Source organism: Varroa destructor, unplaced genomic scaffold, assembly GCF_002443255.2.
Source record: "Varroa destructor unplaced genomic scaffold, Vdes_3.0 BEIS01000001.1, whole genome shotgun sequence".
In the NCBI taxonomy this organism is placed as follows: domain Eukaryota; kingdom Metazoa; phylum Arthropoda; class Arachnida; order Mesostigmata; family Varroidae; genus Varroa; species Varroa destructor.
In genome coordinates, this window is record NW_019211454.1 from 38,507,137 (window position 1) to 38,526,305 (window position 19,169).

Sequence of the window (19,169 nt, forward strand, 5' to 3'; positions counted from 1 at the left end):
TTCTTTGGCCGAACCTCGAAGGCAGCTATGAACAGGGACGACAACATATGCGATGTTCTTTGGCCGAACCTCGAAGGCAGCTATGAACAGGGACGACAACATATGCGATGTTCTTTGGCCGAACCTCGAAGGCAGCTATGAACAGGGACGACAACATAAGCGATGTTCTCGTCGAACCAGTTGTCGAAAAAAACTCTAGCGTTTTTTTCAACAACTGGTTCGGTTCAATTTAAGTCTAATGCTCTCGCGCCCTGCTACAAGGACCAAGCGCTCCCGGATCTGTCTGTCTGTCTAGTATCGTTCTTAGCTGAGACGATGTTATGGCTGAGTACGCGGTGGATTTATGCTTCTGCTATTACTGTTACCGGTAATAGCTAATGTTGTCTTCCTTTGCTTGACCTTGTGACGTAGAAACTACGACATCTGCACGACTAGGAAAGCCCTTGTGTGTATTGTGTCATTTTGATGTGTACGGCAAGTGCGCAAAACGCATTAACTTTGCTTCGTAATGATCACCGCTCGTACCGGGAAAACCCCTGCATTTACTTACATATATATATGTATATGTATATATGTATGCATATATATATATGTATATACTTATATATAAGTATATTTGATCATAGTTCTTTAACAAGTTTTATAGATATATTCGGTATGGTTGATGATACCTCGCACTGTGAATGGGTTTAATAAAATGACTGGCTTGAAGTCGATAACCAACACGCTAGGAACAAATCAAGTTGCACTCAAGTTAGAACTAATTTAAGAAATATGTTCATCAAAGCATTGATTTAAGTTCTTAGATAGCTAGAAAAGTACTACAGCTCTTTCAAAGCTACTAAAAGCTAGGAACTTAAAAGCTACTAAAGTGTCCTATCGAGATAATTTTCAAACCAAAGCTTAAATGTTAGCACTTAATTCTAAATTTAAACTTATTTTTATAATTAAGCGTACGTAAATCAGGTAGGTTGGATGTTTTACCGATGTTTTTGCAGAAACCGTTCTTCTGTGTATAGAAATAATCGCAATCTAGCCAAATAGGAGACGAGTAGTTAGTAGAAAAACCACACCGTTACTACTGCTAATATCTTATATTAGTAATATATCCTTGATTCGTTATTTTAGAGTTTGCACCAATTGAAACATGTGAGACATAAGGCACGACGTGCGATCTGGTTTGTGATAAAATAAATTGTCTAGGAAAGAATGGCTCATATATAACAACAGTCTGTTGCATTCGATCAGGTTTCTCAGCACTGATTCTTAAGCTACAAGCATTGCTTCTGCTTAGTATAAAACGGTTCACCATTAAGCTAGCATGGGCATCAAGTCATTGGACCTACTGCGGCGATTTTTGCGTATTCAAATACCCGCCAAGCATTGCTTGAATAATCCCAACGCTAGGTCGAGTTGTGTGGATTTTATCGCATATTACCGTAAAATTCGTCATTTAATGTGCCCATATTAACTAAGGACCGCTGCACCTTCTTCGGAGCGCTGTTTTTGTTGCAATCTCGTACGGTTCATGGTGAACGCCTACCGGACATCTCGTATTTATTGACTTTGACTTAACGCTGCCATGGTGGCAAACGAGGCCCCGTCAATCACGGCGGCAGCCAGCGCGTCATTTCTCGCTGACAATAACAACTTTGTTGCAACTGCGGGTACTGGCATTGCCCTTCCCACAGCCGGCGCTAGTCCTACTCGTAGCATTATAGTAGTAGCAGTGTTAACCATCCGCCTATCTAACGAACCCTGGTTATACTGTTTGTTGCTTCATAGCGATCCTGTCACATTGTGATGATGCTAATAATGGCCATGATGCAGTTGCCGTTGCGGTTTTAGCCCCTTCCACAAACTATGATTTCGATCGGCCTGCCATTGTGATACTGCACTGGAAGTGACTGGTCATGCTGATAGCAGCGGTTAATGCGCAGCGAAGATAATGTGTATTTACCGCGACTGAAACATTAGGCCGTCAGAAGGTTCGTATTCTTAAACTGATGCAAAAGGAAACTACTATTTACGACTAGCTGACAAGTATCACTGACATTGAGGCTTCCGGAAAAATTCAAGATGCGCTTGTCGTAATCAAACTTGTTGTGCTCGTGTCAGTTGTTACCTGTTCATTCTTTTTTCAAAGACTGCTAATTTGTATCGGAAGTGTGAGTGCTAAGCGAGGAAGACAACGCTTGCTGATGCTATTGCGCGCGGATACGATTTACATAAGCCTAAGTTTTAAACAGGGCTATTGGTTAGCTGTCTAACAGTTTGACTTGAAGGACACGCTGACATCTAATGCGTCTAGCGAAAGGAATCATCCAAGAAAGTCAGTTGGAAAAAGCGATCTCGACTTGTTGGCGGGCCAGCTTTTTGTGAACGGACTCTAACAAGCTCATTACTTCTTCGAGAAAGGTGTTTATTCCCCACGCAGTTATCTAATATTGATGACCAGGTATGGGATGGATGAAGACCTAGAAGAATAGTTGGCCAACTATGTCACTATCCTGTATACTGTCATAACAGATGAGTATCCCTGTGGATGCTTTTCTTGATAACTTTATCAAGAACACAACTAACATTGTAACTAACATTGTCAGACAGTGCTTAAGTCGATATAACTTATTTAGGATTTCAATTAGGAATTTAACTCTAACTATTTGTGAGTCACAAACATGTAAAATTTGGTCTTAAAATACATACAGTTAATTAGCTCTTTACTAAGCAAATCTTTACATTTTTTTGCGTGAAACCGCATTAGCGTTTTCCAATGCTAACAACAGCGTGATGACGACGACGACGATATATTGCTAATGGTTGAACTCTCAACCGTTCAGTTATCGCGCAGTACTTGCTTCTATAAGCTGGTGGTGCTATACCGCATAATAGCAGCGTATGCTGTAGAGGAGGAAAAGATGGTGTGTTGAGTCGGCTTCTATTCGTTTGCCTCCCTATCACCGGTCTCAGTGCATCGTTACCCCAAACCTTGGGCGGCCTGCTATGACTACAATGAAAACTGGGTAACCCGGTCAAAGTGGAAATACTTTTAGTTTTTGGCTCTCAGTTTCTGCGATGCAGCATAAATGCTGTCAAAAGTTGGCCTGCTGTAATGAGTGAAAACATAACGTGCCTTTCATATTCTAGAAATATAGAGCTTTATTTCATTTGAGTAACTTCGATTTTGTCGTAACTTAACTCATCTGATTCTGGTGAACAGAGAATTTTGCGTGAATGATACAGAATAACTAGGTTGAGCGATTTTCCTGCTAGAAACGGTCGAGGGTTCCATACGGGGCTTAACAAGATTAACAACATTGATAGATAACTATGTCAATGAGTGACCTTCCAAATCTAAAACAGAACTCTTGGTGATTCATTAGTTTTACAATAGTTTCCGTGTAGCTTATGTATTAATTTAAAAAAAAAAAAGTCGTTTTTTTCTGATGTGCTAGAAATTATTTTGAAGCAGCAATATTTAGAATAAGCTCTATGGGTGCTGTCTGTGTGGAGCATAAAGCTTGGATACTTCGTACCGACTTCCAGGTCACTGTACTTCAACGTTTACGGTTGTATCTCAAAATGCGACGCTTTTCTTTTTACTCTCCTGATTGTTTATTATCGTACCAACGCCATTTCTATACAATATTTTTTTCTCTTGAAGAATTGGTATAATGGATTTCAAATAACTCGCTTAGTTTCTGGATAGAGACACTGTACATGCTTACTTCAATTAAATACCTGCACATTTCTCCATCTAACGTAGCTAAATTTATTTGCTTGTTTCTGTTTCCAGGTAGGCCACTCAGAATTAAACTGCAATTAACAACAAGAACATTTACATTGAATAGTGTCTCTGCATTTATACTGACCGATACCAGTGTAATAACAGCTGAAATCGCTATTAGTGCGATCGTTAATCGCAACGAAATCAGTATACTGGGCAATTAAGACAGGCACTCTATACTTTGACAAAGTATTTCCTTAATTTCGCATTAACAGCTCCAGTTTGCGATTTTATCATATCTTACATATGAGGGAAATAGCACGAAAGAGCACCACGAAATCAATGTTCTTCCCTGGTGTCTGGTATCGTCATTCGTGCGTTAAATTGGATTGAGTTATGTGTGGTCTTGATCCGTCAGTAAAGCATATATAATTCTTCAAAAATGAGCTTCCCAATGCGTTTTGTTCGACTAAAGCGGCTACAACGCAGCATAACTGGCTATGCAGGGGTCACGGTGCCGTTACGCGCAGCCATGAGTACGGTAAAAATACCGAGGAAGCTCTATGAGAGCGCGTTGCAGGCCTGGAGTCAGGTAGTTGAAAACGCTAGCGATCAATGGCGAAGGGTAAGAAATGTTGGGTTTGTATGCTTTGTACCTGTTTTAAAGGATCCTCAAAGTATTGTAATAACTTTAAGCAAGTCTTCGATCACGCAAGTTAAATAAGTTTACAGAGAAGAAAGGTTAGTAGAAGCAAAAAAGTGGTATAAATGAATGGCCCTTATACGTTTTTTTTTACTTCTTTTAATGTCTGTGTTATTGGTGATACATGCAGATCTTGTCTAGAGATCAGGTTTCCAAATTATATATAGTACCCTATTGACAGAAAAAAGTATGCATATAGTTATTCGAGAAGTAGTTCGAAGCAATAGAAACTGCCTCACCGCCAACATAAAATCTAGAAAATTTAGTTTAACAATGAATAGCTCAATGCGTATCGGGGCCGTCTAGACATTCGTTTGTTTCTCATTTCGCGCTTATCGCCACACAATGTTCCTATTTTTTCTTGAAATTATTTTTTGGGCATATCGTATTTAGCTTACAATGGATATCGTCTTGAATGTAGCCTTCATAGGATTCTTGTATTACAGATATAGTATTGTATGCTAATGCTGACACGTGTGCCATTAGCAGTAATATTTACGTATAACCTTTGCTTGCTTTCATATTTGGACATGGTCAGAGCTTGGCTGTTATCAACGAATAGCTTCTTGCTACCATTTTGTATACAGATAGGTTCGTTAAGCTGTTACCTACTTAACTCAGGTAGGCGGAGAGTAACGGGAACTCAGGCAGACATTACACTGGCTCCTACTTTCTTGATATACCTACACATCGAATGGACGCTCGTCGTAGCTGGGCGAATCGGAGCGTCACATTACGGGACAAGTTCCTATCATCGTTCTCCGTCCGCTTAAGCCTGTCACCTCCGTCATTGGGATAAGCTGTGTAATAGAGCTTCTGCAGGCCACATTGTGGAACACTGAAATCCATGAGGATTCCATGACAAAAGCAAACTATATGAGGAAAATAAATAAAGGCGAAATTGAATTTGTTCAAATTTATGACAGAAACGCACCAGTCGGGTAGTTGGTAGGATTTTCTCAGAAAGATAGAATCAAAGTAGTGAAAAAGTGGAGATTTACAGGAAGATGTATTGCTTGAGATAAGTAAGCACCAGTGTGCGTACACTTTTTGTTTTTGCTTGTATCGTTTTGAGTGTCGTTTTCATTGCTGGAGTAAGTAAATCTTCAAAGACGAAATTGCTTTTGCAGTACGACAGCATTTATGTTTAGTCGCATGCTCAGTTAGCCAACGGGGATACTTGGCTTTTTCCGTATCACCACACACAAACATGTATATAGTGTTATAGGTTCAGCTGAAAGTTTATAGAAACAATTATAGTTATATACGAAGTATCGATTAAGTCACAGAAAATGTTTATTCTGTTTTTTCGCCTCTTCTAATCTATAGCCGACAGACCTGCTTTGATTTTAAAGATACCTCATGAAATTTTTCCACGCAGAACCGTAAAATAATACCGTAAACATAAATATTGTCTTAATTCGGTTACACTTTGGTAAGGTATTGTTGGTTACAAGCTGAAATTCTAGGCTATTAAGCCCCGATTTGGGTAACAGGACATGTACGTAACTAACAAGGAATTTGCATAAGATAGATTATTTAACAATCGGTTCTAAAAGAGTTTCATAGAGTTTGATTAGATAGATAAAATAAAATATACAGCCTTATATACGTTTGCTATTGCTATATTTTTAATTTTCAGTAGTACGCCCGACGTATCATGAGCAAGCCATTCTAAATAAGCTTGCACGATGAGGTTTTACGAGCCAGGTTTAATGAGCAGATGCTTCTCGATTTAAATGCCCAAATACGTATTGCTTAAGAAAATCAAGCCACGGGTCAAGCTTAATGTGGCTCAGCCTTTTTGAGAATCGACTCGGCCGTCAAGTGACGTCGTTTTTTTGCTTAGTATTTGCTTAGCAGAAAAAAAGGTGTGTTGTGGGTCTGTGTATGGGGTGTTCGTATGAGTAAATCGGCAAGCAAATCGAGAAACCCTATTCCGAGACAACAACGCCAAGGGCATCCGAGCCACATTTGCATCCGAATTTTGCTCGACTCTTCCGTTTTGGCTCGGAGATCTGGCCCTCCTGGAATGCGCTTATGTTGGAAAGGCATTTCATTTCTGGAGCCGGCCCTGGCCGAATCTTGCCTGCGGCTGCAACTTGCGGCCACGAGTAGCGGAATGCAGACGGTTTCTACTAAACTAGAAACATCAGCGGTTGGGGCTCGAGCGATTTCTTTCAGAAACGCGTTCCCTAGGCTCCAGTCTCTTGTTGTGTGCGTTGTTATAAGAAAGACGGCAGCGAACTCTAGGCAGACAAGGCCACTCGCGAAGGCGCTTGCTATCTAATGGCGTCTGGAACTGCATACAGATCTTGATTAGGCCAAGCGGCAGGCAGTTCCGGTAAGGGAACATAACCAACAGATGTGACCAAAATTAGAATAACTCAAGGCTTCAGTATACAGTTCCTCTTGGATAATGGAATTGTAAAAACGCGACCAAGAATGCGACAGTAACGATGCTATGGGTACAAGTGCTTAGACGGAATAGGAGATTGAATATAAGCCTTATTTTTTTATCGGATTTCGTATTAAAGTAGGTTAAACGTTTCGCGTTTTCGACTAGGTACTAAAACCATAACCTATCGGTTTAGACGGCTAACTCCAAGCAGGGAACGAGCCTAAGCCCTTTCGCTTTACTAAGTTTAATGAGCGAATACGTTTTTATTGCACCACAAAGTTCTACTCTAGTAAATTAGAAGAAAAATTCTGCTGATATTTTCCTGATCATGAACCTGCAGTGGTTATCCATTTAATTATTGAAAGTTAAGTTTACATCTTATTTTCTATTGATATATTTAGCTAAAATGGGATAAATAAACTATTTGGCGGTCGAGCGTTTCCGGATGGCTTAAACCGAAGTTACATAAGTAGCTCCGAATTTACCATTTATATATGTACTTATATCTAGCATAACTATATCCTATTGTAGAACTTGTCAAGATTTCGTGGTCACGTCATAATCTTTTTTAACCTGCTTGGAACATGTTGATTGCCTACTGCTAACCAACTTCTATCTATGGTAATTCAAACTACTAATATTATTTCCAGCGAGAATCGTGTGTTTACGCTCAATGCGATATTACTTATACAATCGCGGTGATAGTGTAATAGAAACGTAACGAAATTTAGTCTTCTAATGTTTCGCGTACATCTGCCGCTGTTTCCGCTGGATTTCTATAACAACCCTTTTCAACAACCGATTTCACATACCAGTAGCAGCGTATATATCTGATATGTGTCTGACGTACTCAGTCTAAATAACGTAGAATTACTTACGCGCTTAAATAAGCTAATAAGTGAAAAACGTCAGGTTGTTTCTTAACTTTTATACCGCACAATGTGTATGGAGATAAACCAGCTGCAAAAACCACATGGCTGAATACAATGTTATCTCGGCACATATTCTCGTATGGCTTTCTGGTCGCCTGGACGCCATCAGGGCACTGTCAACAAACGCCCAGAGGACAGACGCGTTGTAGATGAAGCCACTCAAGCGTTCAGACATGTTTGCCCCGTGCAAGAACCCGTTTTCAGTATAACGACTTTCCTACGCTGGTGAATGTGGCCGCACTTGCACCCACGCGTTAGATAATCTTTTCCGTAGTTCCGCGTTGGGCTTTTCCACCTCTTTCTCTGAATGTTAACTACTGCATGTGACATAGCTGGAGCAACCTGTTAAACATATCTAAATTGTTATGAACCTCATTGATCGTTGCTTGCGTAAAAGTTGGTTCTACACGAAAAAACTAATAACAAGGTTAGGGTCTATCGTAGTGGATGCGAGGCACGACAATTAATCAGCTATCGAATGTCTAGCAGAAATGTTTTTGTATGCCTATTACGTTGCACTATAATACGATGAAGCCTTAGTGCTGACTACTTGAGTGGACAAATTCTAAAGCTAGCTATACATCAACCAACCTGCGTCGTGCGTGTAGCCCTCTGCCTCATGTAACCGAGTTTCTACAGTTTCAAAGTTGACCTCAGTTATTGCAAAGTAAGGTAAAAGGGGTGTTCATATCAGTGCTTGACAAGTCGCAGCTACCCATAGGAGAAGCGTGTCAAGAAGTTAGTAGTTATGGAAGACTCGGTGCCCTCTAACAACCGCTCAGAATTTGGCAGGCAAAGCTTTGAGCCATCTTAGCAGTATAATAATAATCGCTACCTCTATATTTTATCGCGCGAAAACAAGTGATAGCATAGTTCAGCTTTAGTTGTGAATTTTTTTGTCTGTAAACACATACCTACTTTCTTTTTTGGTAAGGCATTCCGAAGGAGGAGGAGATAGGTTTGTTTATCAGTGCTCTATGAATGTGTTGACCAACCGCTGTCGTAGGTTAGGTCGTAACAAAATAGTACTGACTTTTATCTGCTCTTTATTTTTCTCCAATGAGCTTCTTCCCGCTTTTTTCTGATGGCGCAAATACTAAAAAGGTAATACTTTTTCAGAGCTTATTAAAAAAATCAGCTTTACAAAGAATACTTCTAACTTGCACGCCAGAAATAAAATTACCATATGGCAGTAACCAAAGCAATGATAGTTAGACACTGAACATTTTTTATGTTGCGTACTACTATATAACGAAATACGGTAGAAACTAATGTCTTATTTGGCACAACGCAACCGTAGCATCACGATACGGCGGTTTTACAGAGAGCGCCGAGCAAAATCTCCGATGACGCTTTTCTATTGATCAAAAAAATAATACGTTTTTCTAGCTCTCATTTGAATTGTTCGCGGGCGTTACCCTTCGACGATGCAACATATTTTTTGATTTTTAATGCCAAGGCTCATTTCGATCACCAGCAGTAACCTCGCCAATTTCATTCGTTCCCTTAAAAATTGCGTCTACTCAAAGCCCTGACATAGTATTTCGTGTAACAATGAGGTGATTTTAAAGGCAATTAGGTTTACGCGGCAAATTACGGATGCTGCTTGTGTCTCTTTTGATTTGCCTCTATGTGGAAAAAGCGTCGCCAGTGGAGCAATGCGCGCAAGTGAAGTGACAAGGAACGTTTCGAAAAATTGAAGTAAGACTGAAGCCTTTGTATTTATATTATTTTTTTGTGAAAATATTTCTCTAAAGTTGAATTCACTTATGATTAATAACTGCGAATAAGCGTTCCCCTTTCATTAACAAATCGATTCTTGCATCCTGTACCGGAATGGCTGTACATGAGCTTCTTAAACACGTTTCGAGAGCCCATTAAATCGACGGGTCAAAACGGGTTTTCGCGCAAACCTTCTAGACAGCCTAAAAGATAAGAAAAGGCAACACATATAGGTACTGATATGTGAAGTTGTCAGACAGATCCATGTTGCTGCCATACGCAGAAATCGTGTGAGAACAGCAGCAAAGGCAAAAAATGGATAGCCATTTGTTTTCCTAGAGAGTATGAAACGCTACTTCCTGGTGCTTACTAACGATAGTCTTGTTCAGCAACGTTTTATCGTCTAGCTTTATTATGACTTATAGTTAAGTATCGTACTCGTGCGCGGTGCCTTGCGCCGTATGGCCTTAGCTCGTCGGAATCGCCTATTTACGAATCGAGAACTGAAAATTACCACCGGGTTATCCCGGCGGTGAAGGCGTCGCTTGCCTGCTAGAAACGAAGCAGCTGAGGAATTGGCCAAGATGACCAAACGGAGCGGGACCGCCAACCGTCGTTCGGATAAATTAGGCCGAAGTCAAAGGCATCCTTGTGATCCGAAGCAACCTTGTAAGTTCGACTGGGCCACAAGTCTACACGCTTAAACAAGTAGGCTCATAAGATTATTCTTTCATATAACTGGGGTATTATTAGAAACTGAGCCACGAATTTTAGTCACCAAGGGCAAGCTGTATCCGTTGTCTTAACTAATGCATTATGGCAAGAGGCTCGTAGGATGTGTCTAGCGCGTTACTAGAGCAGAATGTGGCCTAACAATACGAGTAAAGATGATTTCCCATGAACTGCTTGAAGTCTGGCGACTTCTAAACCGGTTTCACTACCCTAACTCCACGATGTCTATCCTAAAAATGTCTTCCTTTTTTTTCTTCTATGGAAGCCGGCAGTGACGCTATATCTGGTGTTAGTGAATGATCCAATATAGGAAACCTCCAGCAAAGCAGATCTTAAGTTTATTTCCGCGTTCTTCGGCTTTAAAATGCTGTTGTGGCATCTGCGATATTCTTTCGTAGCAACATTTCAGCAAAACTTTATGAGATTGTGCGCGGAGCAGACACGTACGTAAGTCAGTATGCCTTGAGGAAAATCGAGGAGCTCTCATCGGAGATGGAAATTTCTCTAGGCAAATGTTCTAGCCATCGCAACATTATGATAGTTGGATTTCGTCAGATTCCTTAGCTGGCTGCGCATGTGCGAATGTTTCGCTTTAAGCAGTAAGTTAAAGCAGCTAAGTTACTTAGTCAGGAATATCTCAAACATTGCCAAGCGTTGCGGTGAGGTATCTCTAAGCGTATCAACTACGTCGTACAGAAATCGGATTTTTGAAAAACACACACAGATAGGCTAGACGCTCCAAATAAAATAGGGGAGAGAGATCTTTAATAATAAAAAAGAAAAAAGTATTAATAATATTGTTAGTTCTGGGTGCAAGAGGTGCCACTGAACTATAGAGTAATATTGTATTCAACATCTATGCCGTTAATAGAACGTGAACACAATATAAAGAATGCTGGGGTGTTGTAAAAATTGGTGCGGAAATTGATGATAACGGCAGATATACTGCGAGATATTGGAAGATCGTGACTTTCAAATATTACAAATCAAAACAACGGCCTAATTGATGCACAGCAGATCCGAGAAGACGCTTCAGATAAACTCGTAGAAATAAATATCAGGACCAAAATACAACTCGTAAAAATGTCTGATTGTATTGAACACAACGATTAAATCAGATAAAAATTTCCTTATCTTTTTTTTTTTTTGCTTTTTGACGAAAGGAAAAGATATGTGTGTTTCGCGTCTGTTTCTGTGAAAGATCTGGCCCAGCTGTGCGATGGAACGTTTATGCATATTTACTCGAGATGACTTGAATAACCATTACAGAAATCGTGTTTACCGAAAGGTTGATACGAACGAAGATATCGAGTTGTTTTTGCTGAAAGGTACGAGTGGTACTTGTTGTCGGTTGATTTTAGCACTAAGTCGCTGAAACAACGTAGAGCCTTTCGTCACCTGTTGCCGATGGCCATTTTGTGCACTTTGGGAAATGTAGTCGGTGTTGGCTTGCAATGTATTCATTGGATTGGCCGTTGGCTTGGAACAGTTGGTACAGCTGCTTATCGGGCTATTGACTTTCTGCCATACCGAAGAAGATTGCCTGTTTTAACAAAGTTGAGTTATCGAAGACGACCGCCGCTCGAATGTGAGTCGTTTCCTTCAATACACAACGACAGAACTATGCACTTCCATATATAATTTAGCCCATGACTCCTGGCTTTCGTACAACATACGGTTTCATGATCATACTGAATCTTTGCCAATTGAATTCACCATATGATGGGTGAGGCAAGTCTCGGGACAACTAGTCTTCATTTCGTAGCAGGAGATAATCTATTGCAATAAAAAGCCGCCCAGCATATTCACAGCGGGCATTTTCACACATATTCCTATAATATTACGTATCAGGCACGATATCGTCATGTTCTAGGGTTCTTGTAACATAGTATTAAATAATAAAGTAACTGATTTTGTTTTAGCGATTGCGTTTTAGACATTAGTATGTCTTTACTATAAGGCTTTTGTAAGAGCCATTCTTAAAATACGAGCTTTAGTTTAGTGACTAACACTATCCGCTATTATCTGCGTGTTTCTAACATAATTCATAGAATTTTACTATACAGTTATTTATAACGTAATGAGTTCTAACGTTATACGGGTATGTTCTTAAAGAAAAGTGCCGCGGTTTTTGTCGCGTTAATCCTGTACTTCGCTAGCCTTTTTGCGAAGCCGGCGTCGAATGTCGAGCCACTCTAAGGATAAATTTGTTTAGGGATGACTTAGGGTGTTTGACATTCGCTTACGCGTACGGTTTTTTTTTGGGTGTCTTATCACATTCACCGCTATTGTGTATCCATTCGCTCATATCATATAGTACACATCAAATCGAAGATTCGTGTTTGAGCTCAACGACAGCTTGTCAACATAGAAATTAGTTTACACCATGATGCCATCGTTTTTGCAGATGTACCACCGCCCCCCGGTAAGTTGCCTCCTGACTTTGTCGCGACTTCACATGATGATCATTCCCCTCCTCCAGGTCACGGGACCTGTGCTGCGGAGACGAACAATAATGCTTACCGGGAACCTCAGGTCTCTGCCCACATCGCAGCCGTCAAGGGCGGTCGCACACTTTCTCGTAGTTATCGTGGGCGGAATGAGTCAGATCCAATTTCGGGCGCTCAGCCCAACGACTCGTCAACGCGGGTTAACAATCTATCGGCAAGTAAAATGAATGCCGGTTTTTCAGGTGAAAGTTCTTCCCGAAAATATTCAGACCAAAACATTCTTGAAACAACCTCTACACCAGTGATTCGTCCCGTCGTTAACCCAATTAGAGTTCAGGGAGCTGCAGATGTAGTAAGGTTAACCCAACCAAGCGAAACGCGAAAAAGTCACCGAGGGGATAAACCGAAGCTGTTGCCGATCGCTCCGGTTAAACAGAGAACGACGATAGCCGGAGTTCGCCCATTCAATAATGCTCGTATGACAATTAAAGCCGCTGTGCGTATCACGGGTAAACCAATTGCTCGTACAGCGATGAAGAACGTCCTTGGACGGGTGACAGCCAGACCGCCCGTGATACGTAAGGACCACAGAAACACGTCTCCAACGTTCGGTATTAGTACCCCAAAAGGTTCAACGACACCAATCGAAGTGCGGTCTACAATTCCAGTAGACGTTCATGGTACAATGAACGCTCCGAGTTTTATGATCCACCGAGTCCTCACACACGAGTACTTCTTAACAGAATCAGGTCGGAAGTTTTTGATTTTCTTAGGGTAACGAACGCTTTAGTTTTTTTGCGCACGCGAATATACCTAGTGCAAAAAATCGACGGATGATTGACTGTAGCCAGTGTGCACGCCCAAGTCAGTGTATGTAAAGATTACTTAATTTTAATAGTTTCACTATTCAGCAAATATAATACAACAAAAAAGTTTTCGATCGTTACCTTGAGTCAGATTCGTTTGAATTGCCCAAGCAAAAATAGATATGTAGAAAAAAATTTGATAGTCAAGCCGTCAGGAGCAATAGATAATTCCATTATTCAATTATACTTAACTTAAAAGGTTGGGTAGACAGTGTGATACGAAAACTTGATGCCCACCGAACGCTACAGCTATCGAACCCCAAAAGCGGCGGTCATTTGTGAAAATCGAAATTCATTATAGGACTTGTCCCTACACCGCAGTATAAATAGAAGCCTCAAGATGTGCTTCAAGGCTTAACGTAACATTTGACAGCAGGTCTTTTGACCTCGATGAGCTAAACCACGGTTGTAGCGACAGTAAATATTTAGAACACTGTGGTACATAGTGCACGATTCATCGCCAGCTTCATTTGTTCCACGTCTCCTCATAATACGAGAGAACCCTTGTCTGAGAAGGGCTAGTAAGTGTTGCCTTGGCTCCATACAATTTTGTTTCCTTGATGAATTGTGAACATGGATAGGGATCGTAATTGTACATGTTGCTTGTTGAGCATTGAGTTGATTTTGGCATAGAGAAGTACTTCGGTGAGTGACAACAACGAATTATTTTGCATGACGATTTGGAGACAGCGTGTACGATAGAAGACGAGCACGGTGTTGCTCATAAAGTGAACAAGAAGGCTGTATTTACCAAGACCCGTAAAGATGCCGACCGAATCGTGGCCAAAGCAGAATACCTACTTGAGTGTTTCGTTAAACAGGAACGGAAAATTAAACCTAGTCGAACGCCAAGGGAGCACTTCACTATGGAACAAACATGTCGGACAGCCTTTGAGCTTTTTTTTCGAGTACGTAAGTCCAGACTCGGCTGCGATGACATTCGTGAAAGCCTCGAAAATTTGGCGTTTCTCTTCGACTACCTCATCGTGGATTCGCCAACAGTGGCCGGGGCAAGTCTTAAACTTCATTTATTTTTAGCAGAGAGTTGAGTGTGCTAATTAACGATTAGAAAACAAACAAGTGTTATTTAGTCAGCCTTACAGATTTGTAATAAACGTAAATTACTTAAAGATAAGTACTACAGTAGAACGCATTTCTGGTGCAAGCGTAAACATAAGTGGGTACGCAGCAGCGATAAAAATGAAACGTACCTCCTATTTCGTTATACCGGCAAGCAGTTTAATGACAGCAGATTTGTTTAATTAACCCGCGTCTTCTAGTACTTAGCCAGTTTGCTACGACGACTTATAATGATCATGGAGGAGATAGCACCATTACTCGAGAAAGGTTCTGGAATAGCACCAACAGACTGGACCGCTCTCCGAATGCATTACAAAACCGAAGAGGATAACCTTCGCGAACGACTGGAGCCGCCTATCGCGATTCCACCGATGGGACTGATTTCTGGCGATGTCATACTCGGTGCCGGTGGTTTCGGCGCTGTCTACAAGGCGCGATTTGCCGGATCGATTCGATGCTCCGTCAAATTAGTTGACGACAACATGTTTAAATGGGAACAGCATGCCTGTGTTGACAAAGTTGTCGGTTCGCTGATCAATCATCCGCTATTAGTGAAGTACCACGCGTGTTTCACTGCACAGGGAGCCTACATCACGATCATGGAATATATTAGAGGTGTTGATCTTGACCGCGTGGTACACACAGCAAAAGGACTGCCCATGCGTGTACTTCGCCCAGTTGTTGCGCAGCTTGGAATCGCGACACAATATCTTCATTTTAAAGGCTTTATACATCGTGACATTAAGGTTGGTCATGTCACGTCATTCCTATGCAAAGACTATTTCAAACAAACTACTTTTAGAACGCTCCCAATAAGTATAATGATAAAAGCATAAAAAAACACCATAACAAATTTGGGCCTTTCTCTATGAGCATGGTGTCATTTACTTACTGCAAATAACCAATATACAGATTTCTTAATCTGTCTGTGTCTCTCACTCATATTTGTTTCATTGTTTTATTTATCCTTCCTCCTCGACAGCCTTCAAATTTGATAATCATGCCCGGTTGCAGACTGAAAATGATCGACTTCGACACCGTTAAGATCTGTATTGGGATGTTCTCAAAGAAGCGGCTAAAGTGTTTTTTTCGTAGGACTTACACAGAGTTCAACGATCGCGAGACGGCCGGTACGCCCAACTTTTTCCCGCCGGAGTTCATCAAGTGCGCTGCCTATGGTCGATCAGTAGATTGGTAAGCTGTGCCCTTTACAACAAGGGCGCAATTAGGGTAACTGATCTCCGTCAAGTTTTGCGATAACACCTAGGTGAAGAAATATAGAACAATAGCTTTTTCTTTTTGATGTAGGGACTTATTTTGTGCGAGCTTGTGATTTGTTGAATGCTACAATTTGACTGATTTACAGGTGGGCCATTGGCGTAACAGCATACGAGATGTGCTTCGGAAAAACGCCTTTCCGAGGGGAAAATGACGAAGAGCTCGAAGCAGCTATTCAGGCTGTGAACTACAAGTTTCCAGTAAAAGGTCCGAGAGGAAAATACTATCTTGAATTCAAGGACCTCGTGGCACGCCTCATAAAAAAACGGGCTTCAGGTTCGTTATTTTAGTTTAAGCGAGAGACATGTTAGAGCATATTACAGGCTCTGGCTCTGGTAGAACGTAGAAATGCGACAATATTCAAAAAGTTGACTGAAAATAATTGAGCTGATCGAGTCCTTCAAGGAACTAAGTAACACTATTGACGGCTTCTCTGGTTAGCTGGTTTCAGAAGTTAGATTTTAGGTAATATCGCGTGGGGTTGGCGCCAATCTTTTAAGTCTTATTTGGGATTTGACAGATATTGAAACGTCTGACTGGGATAGAGCATTAAGCCTAATTTGCTTTTATTTACAATTATTACAATAAAGGCACAAATGCTGCCCAACCCCTTAAGAAGAAATGTGATGTTTAGAATCCGGATGCGATATCGGGAGCAGAGCATCGTATGGAACGTATGCATAACATACGAAAGATATGATAGAAATGTTAAGACCGACACACAAGTAGCCATGAATGATATCGCTAAGGGCCATTTATTTATTTAAAGCTATTTAAACCATCTGAAGAAAACATGATTGCAAAAAGTTTGATGTTTGAGCACCACACGACCTGGTGCGACTCGAAATTTATTCAATCGTATCTGTGAAACTCCTTTAAAAGGGAAAAAAAAAGTCAAATTTTCAATTGATGGAAAACGATTAAATGCAAAGAAAACTTCAGGATGTATAGACAAAACCTAGATCGACGGTAAAAGAGGTGACGCTGTTTTGTTTCTTTTTAAATTAAAAAAAAAAAAATTGTGAGATGCAGCTATCCAACAAAGATTTTTTCAGATCCCAGTTGCAACTAACTAACACGATTATAAATCTGTTAAACATAGTCGATAAAAACTAGTGAATAGAACGAGCGTCGTCCTCTACCATGACATTGCTAGACCATACGTTTTAGTAAAAACTGGGAAATATTGTATAGGACGTTCACTCTACAGCCCGAATGTTATTATCAGGCTCTCACCTGCTTCGGTTTTTGCGAAACTCTAGTGACGGTTACGGTTGTTTACTTTTAACGAAGAGATGCAAAGACATCTGTTACACCAAAGGTTTCATAGCAGCAGGATTAAGATGTTACCAGAAAGACAACAGATATAATCTGTCGAATCAAAATATGCGCCCTATTTTTGTCATTATTTTCGTCGTTAAGTGTAACCAAAAAAAAGTGGAAGCCTGTAGGTAGAACAGCATGAGCGGTGCGTTCCGTGAAAGCTCGGAGAGACTCTTACAGACACCTTGAAACTGTGTAAAAGGCATTGAAGATAATAATAAAGACTGAGTTTCTCACAAACGGGGAGTCCACAACAGATGCAGACATCTATAAATGTACAGTCCATAATTTTATCAGTCAAACCCATCTGAAGGGCAGTGTTCATAAATAAGGAGCTTTCGTAACCGTAGCAACTCTTCTTCCTCCGTTTGAAGTCCTATGTTGTAGTTACATACCTCATGGTCGATCTTCAAGCTTAGAACATCTGCAGAACGCTGAAAGCCTCCTTGCCTAGTGTTCTCATTGATCTCCGACGTTCTTCGATACCCGCACAGTTACTCGCTATAATTAACGTTATTGTTCTTCACCAGTGAACATTTCCTGCTCATCATTTTGCTAACTTGCTCGTAAAAGAGGGTGCGGAAAGACAAAATGTTTCTCTAATTTGTTGTGATATAGCGATCCTTCGAGTGACTTATCAGTATGCAACGAAGATAGGAAAAATGTGAATCTTACGTCCTAGATGAGCACAGATCTATGCAGGGTTTTGATACATGCGCGGCAATATTTAGAACGATATGCGTGCGCAATTACAGAGCGGTTATGTTCGCGTCGATATAGCGATTTCCTAGCTCACCCATTCTTCGAAGGCTTGGATCTAAATGCGTTGGAAGATGGTTCACACTTCATCGAGTACGACGGTGTCACAAGCCTGATGCAGCCGAGCAGCGAAAATCCTGATGATTTCTCTCCAAAAATTTCAGATGAACTGCAGGCCACAAGAGCCGAATATCTTGAACCGGAAAAAACAAAGGTGAGTCGTTAAAGCTCCAGGTACTGGAAATACTAAAACTAGTTGGTTTGCTTGATAGACCGTTTGCCAGTTGTCACATGACATTTTATCGTCATTCGCTCCCACTAGTATGAATCAATTTTAGAAAACTGCAATCCTCAAAATAGAAGCAGATTGTTTGTGAGAAGCGTTCGTCGCCTAAATGAAGACCTGTAACATTCTTTTTTTTTTTTTTTTTTTTGTTTTATGAAAAGGATGCCGTGGACCATTGTCCACTGTATACGTTTGTGTCAACGACCTTCCAGAATGCGGTGAGAAAGGCAATGCGTGACGAACCAGTGAGTCATGAAGACGCTCAAGAGCCACCAGAAATTGGCGTCGTCAATCCGCCTCTGCAAGACGCCAGATCGTACAAATTTAACGCATACATGAAATAATGGTCGTGTTTTATGGTGGCTGTATTCCGTAATAGTGTGATAATTTTGATCTTTTAAAATAAGCGATAGATAGATAAGTTAACTAGAAGAATGGACGGACGTATTACCAAACACGCAAATGTAAATGACAATCGGAAATGTTTGCCGTAGATTTCAAACCAGACGAAACAAGGAACATTTACAACAAAAGATTACACCTAGGGTTGATGCGGTGATCGTGGTTGTCCCGAATCAAGCTTCCTGTCAATCCTGTGATTATGAATAAACTAATTTTTCCATTGGGTATACACATTATGTGAATATGAAATAAATGAGGTTTCGTTTTTATCTAAAAATTCTTATTTCTCTTATAGAGAATTGATAGAATCAAAGAATGATCTGGTGGAGCATTCTTCCAAAAAGGTAAAATATCACTGATTTACGAGTCTGCATTTACTTGCTGCATGCACTCACAGTACTTTTTTTTATGATGAGGGAACGCTTTCATTACCGATTACAATTTTTGTTAGTTTTCTGTTCGTTTACATTACTGAACAAGTGTATTTGTCTCGGTTAACTATCTAATA

The 19,169-nt window shown here is 40.6% G+C and overlaps 1 protein-coding gene and 1 long non-coding RNA gene across 6 annotated transcripts in view; both read left to right on the plus strand.

Moving 5' to 3' along the window:
• LOC111243176 (uncharacterized) overlaps window positions 1-4,589 on the plus strand; it is a 7,422-nt gene extending 2,833 nt beyond the window's left edge. The window contains exons 2-3 of the long non-coding RNA XR_002670351.2: window positions 3,797-4,352; window positions 4,561-4,589. This is a non-coding gene — a long non-coding RNA (uncharacterized LOC111243176). The remainder of the gene's footprint in view (window positions 1-3,796; window positions 4,353-4,560) is intronic.
• A 4,456-nt stretch (window positions 4,590-9,045) lies between these two features.
• On the plus strand, window positions 9,046-18,914 carry LOC111242959 (uncharacterized). Of its 5 annotated transcripts, XM_086981661.1 has the most exons (11): window positions 9,048-9,464; window positions 9,911-10,154; window positions 11,579-11,805; window positions 12,625-12,642; window positions 12,910-13,416; window positions 14,224-14,543; window positions 14,814-15,359; window positions 15,596-15,807; window positions 15,980-16,167; window positions 17,970-18,187; window positions 18,421-18,914. In XM_086981661.1, exons 3-11 carry the CDS (start codon window positions 11,625-11,627, stop codon window positions 18,601-18,603), a joined length of 2,373 nt encoding a protein of 790 aa, XP_086837787.1. In that variant the 5' UTR covers window positions 9,048-9,464; window positions 9,911-10,154; window positions 11,579-11,624; the 3' UTR covers window positions 18,604-18,914. The 5 variants fall into 5 exon arrangements, with proteins under 5 accessions (XP_086837769.1, XP_086837787.1, XP_022643662.1 ...); XM_086981643.1 differs by having other exon boundaries at window positions 9,046-9,464; window positions 12,625-13,416; XM_022787931.2 differs by lacking the exon at window positions 11,579-11,805 and having other exon boundaries at window positions 9,049-9,464.
• Window positions 18,915-19,169: the final 255 nt, after the last annotated feature.

Excerpts from the sequence above, each read along its gene's own strand:
- LOC111242959 (XM_086981643.1), top strand. The coding sequence starts at position 11,625 with ATGGCCATTTTGTGCACTTTGGGAAATGTAGTCGGTGTTGGCTTGCAA. Across the intron at positions 11,806-12,624 it reads AAGACGACCGCCGCTCGAAT|ATGTACCACCGCCCCCCGGT; the intron begins GTGAGTCGTTTC and ends TCGTTTTTGCAG. Across the intron at positions 13,417-14,223 it reads GTACTTCTTAACAGAATCAG|CGTGTACGATAGAAGACGAG; the intron begins GTCGGAAGTTTT and ends ATTTGGAGACAG.